Source organism: Convolutriloba macropyga, chromosome 12 (assembly GCF_964194025.1).
Source record: "Convolutriloba macropyga chromosome 12, txConMacr16.3, whole genome shotgun sequence".
Classification (NCBI taxonomy): domain Eukaryota; kingdom Metazoa; phylum Xenacoelomorpha; order Acoela; family Convolutidae; genus Convolutriloba; species Convolutriloba macropyga.
The window spans coordinates 41,930,499-41,937,456 of NC_134479.1; the positions used below are offsets into that span (position 1 = coordinate 41,930,499).

The 6,958-nt window shown below is 36.0% G+C and overlaps 1 protein-coding gene across 1 annotated transcript; it reads right to left on the reverse strand.

Moving 5' to 3' along the window:
* Window positions 1–4,441: 4,441 nt before the first annotated feature.
* Window positions 4,442–6,813, reverse strand: LOC142351025 (katanin p60 ATPase-containing subunit A-like 2). The gene has a single exon (XM_075403082.1). The coding sequence runs from the start codon at window positions 6,298–6,300 to the stop codon at window positions 4,537–4,539; it is 1,764 nt and encodes a 587-aa protein (XP_075259197.1). The 5' UTR covers window positions 6,301–6,813; the 3' UTR covers window positions 4,442–4,536.
* Window positions 6,814–6,958: the final 145 nt, after the last annotated feature.

The window sequence follows — 6,958 nt, forward strand, 5'->3', positions numbered from 1 at the left end:
AACCGTTCTCACGTTCTTTCTTTTTCCTCAAAGGCCTCATTTCCTTGGCCAAGTATACATCTTTTCAACAATTTACATTAGTTTGTTTTCTCTCTCAACCTTCTAACACTTATTGATGCAAAACAACAATTAGTTTTGCAGAAAAAAAACATTTTTTTATAACTGTTTTTTATAACGGAGAACTTCAATAAAATTCCCTCAAGTCTCTTTTTGACTGATGATGGACAGAGGTTTTTCAAGGATTTTCACGATAAATGCAATTTGGATAGAATTAAGATTCAGGGTGGTATGCCGATCAATGATTTTTTGAAAACCAAAGCTACATTGTAGGTTGATAAAAGAAGGAACCAAAAGCGAAGCAAACAACAATTGATTGGAGCGCAGAAAAGGTACACGAGAAAAATTTGTCTGCTAACTGTAAAATTAATAAATGCATGATGAACCAAACATTTACCGACAGTTTTCTGAATCTGTATGCTTTTTAATTCTAACGACATTATAGATTTGTGTATTTTTGAGTAAATGTTTGATTGGCCGACCCCTGCATTTTTGCGAATATATAGCAAAATTAAAGGTGGTTTTAGCGACTACTTATATAGCGGCTAAATCGTGCTTTGGCTGTTGTTCAGAATTTACACCACGGATAGAATATTTTGTTTTGAATTGCTATACACAACTAACCCTTTAAACCAACTACCTGTCAATTTCATATTCAAAAAAGTTATTTCTGTGGAATAAACAAAGGAAAGAATGACAATATGTGGTTAAAAACATTAAGAAATTCCTACGGTTTTAAAGAATAGTGATTTCCTAATTCTAAATTTTCAAGAAAATATGTTAAAGACCGCCACCAACAACAATGTCTCACAATGTCTCACTAATTATGACAATTCTAATCTCCATTAAAGTTTTCTATCCTTTAATTCTCTCTAAGCCAGGAAACAACTCAATTGTTCCGTAAGTCTATCAATTTTCTCTATGATGCGTTTTTCTTGTTTCTGATTTCCAATAACTTAATTGCACTGCCCTTTGCCAGGTGTTGGGATAAATCATTTTTATATCACAATTTTTTCGTCATTACATTTATTGTATTTTTTGTGAAAATATTGGAAAATGGTGGTGTACCATAGCCTATTCTAATTTTTTCAAATATCTGTCCAATTGAAACGATTTTCTGACTATGACCTCAAATTTGATTCGTTAAAACTTCAAAGTCAAGCCATGTTGCTCCTCCTCACGCCTTGCTGGTGAAGTGTTTGCCTATGAAATTTCGCCTACCAAATTTCAATGTTTTACCGTATAAGAGCTCCTAGTACGATTAATAATGAAAAAAATTGATTGACTCTTCAGTATTTTAGTTTTCAAAAGTGCTCTCCTATAACAAAACACGCAACTGTCGCCTAAAATTGCTTATCCCAATACGCTTCAAGGTTATCATGCTAGAAATTTCTGGGTTCGTTCAAAAGGGTTTTCAAACGGGCATAAAGTCAGGATGCATACCCCTTGGTTTCAAGATAAAACGATTTGATATAATAGTTTCATGATAATCAATGTACCCTGCTCGATGAAACTATATGTTGTTGTTGCAAAAATTTTCCTTGCGGCAAAACATGGTAATATACTTCCCAGAAGCACAAAATTGTCGCTTCATATATTGGGATAATGAGGTTGTTTTCTAGATGTCCCTATAAGGCTTAGAAAGCCAATCCAACAATTTCTTCATTTTAATTTCACTTTGCGTGGATATCCGATTTTGACATGAATCTCAAATGGAATCTAGTACGCTACTTTCAAAAAACAATGTTTATAGACTCTAGATAGATTTAGGGACACAAGTTCACAGTTTTTTCTTTTTTTTTCTGAGTTGAAGTTTTTAAGTAGAAACTTCTTTTTGAACTTGTTTAACTATTATTTTTTTCAAAATACGGGCCCGGATATAAGGATACTCAATAAATTCTCCTCCCTTGGTTTGAGATTTTTGGTTTCCTTCCTTTGTGCTTTCCTGTACTTTCCCAGTTGATTCAATTTGTCGCCCTTACCATTAACAATTCTTAATTTGATCGGTGCTACCGTTTGCAAGGAAAGATTCAATTGATACAATGCATAAAAGAAAAAACTACTACCAAACAAACCTGCGTCCCTATGAGTTATAGCAAATTTTGCAGCACAGCACTGAACTATTGAATTACGAGTTTTATCACTGTGCGAAAATTCTAGTTTTTGTGATAGTGGCTTGGGAAAAGTTTCGGGAACACTTTTTGTCTTGCTCTCAGAGCTATAGTTATTATAGTTTCTCTCTGTTGTGAAATTTGCATGATGCTACTGTGAATTCCTCTCATTTAAATTTTGCTCAGTTTAAAAGGTTCTAGAACCCCTTTGAACGGGTTTAAACGGAAATTGGTTCATAATAATGTCCCATTGGAATCATCATAGGTGCCTGTTAATAAATCATAATTTAATTGGATTTTTGTAACAGGAGTAGAATAGTTTCGAGAAAAATGCCATCAATCGTTTTGGCTCTTTTCAAATGAAATCTTTAGAGTTTTCGCTAACTTAATTTAGTAATTTTTTATTAAGCTATTAGGATCACCACCACAAACACACAAATCATTCTAATACTCATTCTTCCCTATATCAATACGGAACCAACCGAATATGGCCAAAGTTTTTGCTACTGTTAAAATGAAAAAAATTGTCTTTGCTTTTACAAACAATTCATCTTGGAACGCTTTTGATTGGGAATCATACCGCTGTCAAATATCCCACATCATTTAAAAAAAGGAAAGTAGTTTTTTGTCTTTGTTACCTTGGAAACTTGAAAACATTTTCACGAAGTGATTCTCGACCAAAACGATAGGGGAAGAGTGGTTAAAAAAATCCAATGATTGCTAGGGGATACATTTCCGTCAGTTACTCCAATTTGCAAGTGTTTTGTATCTCCCTCTTGTTACTTTTGATAACAAGTGAATGACACAAATAAGTCAAAAAAATTGGAATACAATCTGTCAAGCAGTCAGACTAAAGCCCTTAGATGTTAATGATGACGCTTTGATACATCATCTGCCAAAAAAAAACAATTGACGTAAAAATTTGTCAACTAAGGGCTACAATGGTTTCCTCTGCTGCATTGAGAACGATCTAAATGGTCAAGCAACAGTTAATTACTCTATATCCTTTATTTCTGAGTTTGAGGTCCCAAAAAGGTTCTTCCAGGACATGGTACAACAGTTCGAGACTCTTCAAAAAACTCGGAATTCAACCTGTGGACATGTTTGCTCTTATTAAGGTCTTCAGAGTGCAAATTATTGGTGCGATAAAAACAGAGAGGTTTGAGGTTACTACGCTACTACGCTGAAAAAAGAGGATGCAAAAACAGTGTACATTTTTCTGGGCCTGGAAAGCACAAAGATAACGATGATTACTGAATTCTCATTGTGGGTGCCCAGAAGAGACCAAATTAAACAAAACCTGAGTTTTTCCTTCTGAGGCTCCCAAATCCCATCACTGTAAATTTAAACGGCCCTGCGCTGATAGCACTACATTGTCAGAGGTTCTTGGAGATATAATTTTCCGAGTAATTATTTCAGAACAGAACCTGAACTTGCTCCTGATCTGAGAGATTTTTTTTGATCTATTGTTTATCAGAGAAATTGTTAACGTGATTTGAGATAGGCCAACAGACTACGTAAACACTCAAGCACACCGCTCTGTTTTTCATTGTAATTGATTTCCTTAAGAATGTACCTCTAGAATACTCGGGTGCGACCTGAAAACTTTTAATTTAAACCAGCAAAAGATTGATATGAATCTCTTATAAAGCGACATTTAGTCCAGTTTCAAACTATTTAGATTATTATAAGTAGAACAGTTTTATCGTAACTATATCTGATTTCTCACCACCACGTGTTTAGTATACTCTTATCGTCATAATACCCCGGAAGTGCAAATTATAGCTGAGAATTTTTTATAAGCAAACCATATTTGTAATCCTTGCGACCCCCACTATAAACACTAGTGCCAAGATTAGTTTTGTGTATTGACCTTTTCGCGCTGATTAATTTTTGATCATCATCTTGATCTCAAATCACCATCTTGATCTATTATTCAGATCTCTCCAAATTGTAAATATCTAAAGCTCTGCTGTAATCCTTTTGCTATTCTTTCATCTTTGAGAAATTATTTATTTTACTCAGTTAAAAACGCTTTTAATTCTGCCTGCAAAAGTTCACAACCCAACGTGCTGAGAATTAAAACGAACCTTGCATGATACGGTTTTCGATGATTTTGTGTCACCAACTTAAAACTTGTATGTAAAATTCGAATTTCTCTTCCTTGTAATCAATTGATGCTTATGAAAAATATTGGTTTGATCACCGGTTCAATTTGTCGCTCTTGTTAAAGCTATGATAATCAAGATTCATTAGATTTTACTAACGTCGAACAAATTTAGAGTCCAGGAAGTTTCGTTCAGGAGTGGGGGTGTAAAATTTTTACGCAGATACACAGTCCAAACATAACAAATTACCTTTTAAATCATCAAATAGATTGAAATTGAGTTTCCCACGCGTCATATTTACTCTTCATACCTTTAGCTGATGGTTTTGTTTTGTCAAGAGCTTGCACAACATCCCCAGTTGTGATTGTCTTCAAAGTGAGCGATTGTGGCAAATCTTTGGCAGATTGGCAATTTTCAAGAACATCAAAAATATCTCTGACTTTGTCCATAGCAGCCTCTTTGCACACTAACCTTATGTCCGACCCTGAATAACCCTCCGCTTTTTCAGCTAAAGCTTTGTAATCTAACTTTGTATGCAATTTCAAGCAGTTATGGCTCGAGTTTTCGTTTAACAAAGAGGGGAGAAATTTTTGAAACATCGAAACACGAGCTTCACAGATCGGCAGATCGACTAAGATTCGTTTTTCAAGACGTCGTAACATTGCATGGTCCAGCATCCAGGGTAAATTTGAAGCCGCAAGAAGAAAAACCAAATCATCAGATCTGGCCAACCCGTCCATTTGCACCAAAAGTTCTGTTTTCATCCGACGACTACCTTCGTGTTCGGTTCCGAAACCCTCTCCTCGTTGACTAATTAAACTCTCCAATTCGTCGACAAAAATAGTGCTCGGCGCGTGAAATCTTGCAAGGTCGAACAGGACTCGAACCAACTTCTCCGAATCACCGCGCCATTTTGAAACTATACTTGAAGCTGAGATGTTGAAAAAGGTAGTATTGCACTCGCTAGCAACCGCTTTGGCAAGAAGAGTTTTCCCAGTTCCGGGCGGGCCGTAAAGAAGCAACCCTTTCCATGGTGACAGAATTCCCTGGAAAAGCTCAGGGTATTTGATGGGGTAAACTACGGCCTCTTTGACTAACTTTTTAGCGTTGTCCAGACCAATAATATCGTCAAATTTGACGCAGGTACTTTCTAAATAGATGTCTTTGCTGATAGATACGGCAAGTTCGCGCATTTCCGAATTGTACCCCGCTAGAGCGCCAACAGGTTTCAAAAATCTGTCGTCATAATCCGAAGTTGTTTTCTTTGTCATAACATCATTGAAAAAATTCTTATTTGCCGAGTTTGGGTTCGGGTTTTCATGTTGCCCGTCGCCAAAAATTGCATCTTTTAACAGAGCCCGGTAGTCTATAATTTGTCCAGCTTTAGCCCGGCTTGTTTGGGGTTCATTTTTTGCTGGCACGCCTTGCACGCTTAAACCCGATAAGTGGTTCGAATTTGAGTGTCCGTTTGTATCTGAAACGCCGTTTTGTTTCAAGTCGTCTTTCGGACTTCGTTTAATGGTCCCGGCCGACATCTTTTTATCGGAAGCGTTGGGTTTACTTTGAGGTGTAACAGTGTTTGAAACCGCTCTATTTGTAACTGTTGGGTTTTCGGGGGGCTGTTTTTCACTGGTGGAGGGGCGTTCAATTTTGGGTAAAGGGTTTTGGCTATTCGCAAATGATCTCTTCGCGTTTGTTCGTTTATGCGCGCTTTTTTCATCAACATGGTTCGTTCCATTTTTCCGAATAATTCTCGGATGTCTCTGAAATTTGACGTAATAATACGACTCGTATTCTTGAAGAATTGTTTCCAAATCAACGTTGTCCGCTACTTCAAAAGATTCAAGGGGTAAATTTGTTTCAGAGGCTAACGAGTTTGCAGTTGTTGTAAAACCGGAGTTCTTCAGGTAATCATGCATTAAGATAATGACATTTTTGCGCCTTTGGTCGGCTTTCTGTTCTTCGGCCTCCCGAGCTTGGTTCGCTGACCGTAATGACATATAATTGAGCTCAGCAACCGCCATTTTTTTTCTATTTAGGCCATTTCAGCTAGATCTCTCGCCTTTTTTAGAAACTGCTGTTTTCCTGGAAAACTAAAAAAATTGATCAGGTTTTCAGAAATATTTCCCAATTAAAATCAAAAACAATAACTGTAATTACGTAATATTTGTCAATTTAATTCTCAGCAATAGGAACCAAAATTCCGAAATATTTGGATTACAATTTTCCGGTATATAACTCAAATGTAGCCGAACAATATTGAGGCCGATTTTTGAATAAGATGCACTCACCCCAAAAAAATTTCCAAAAATCCCCACAAACGATAAAACGCTGAATTAATTGATGAAGAAGAAATCAAACAACGAATGAAATATTATTCTTTTTTCTATCTTGAGGCAAAAGTAATTGTCTAAAATATGGCTTTTGGTAAATAATCTCTTTTTAAACGCTTGTTTTTGTATTAATAATTATGTGATTCAGTTTAAAAAGATTGTAATAATTTTGAATGCGAGAAGAACTGTTACCAGTATAATGGTGTTTAAATTTAGAACGTAAAATGGTTGATTGAGCAGCGAAAGGTAATTTAAGCACGTGCGTACTTTTTTCACCGGCTTACTTCAAAATATCAATTGTGTGCATATACTTACAGCGGAAACGCGCGTATGGTGGCTATAACTGTGT

Coding starts and splice junctions, on each gene's coding strand:
- LOC142351025 (XM_075403082.1), bottom strand. CDS start 6,300: ATGGCGGTTGCTGAGCTCAATTATATGTCATTACGGTCAGCGAACCAA.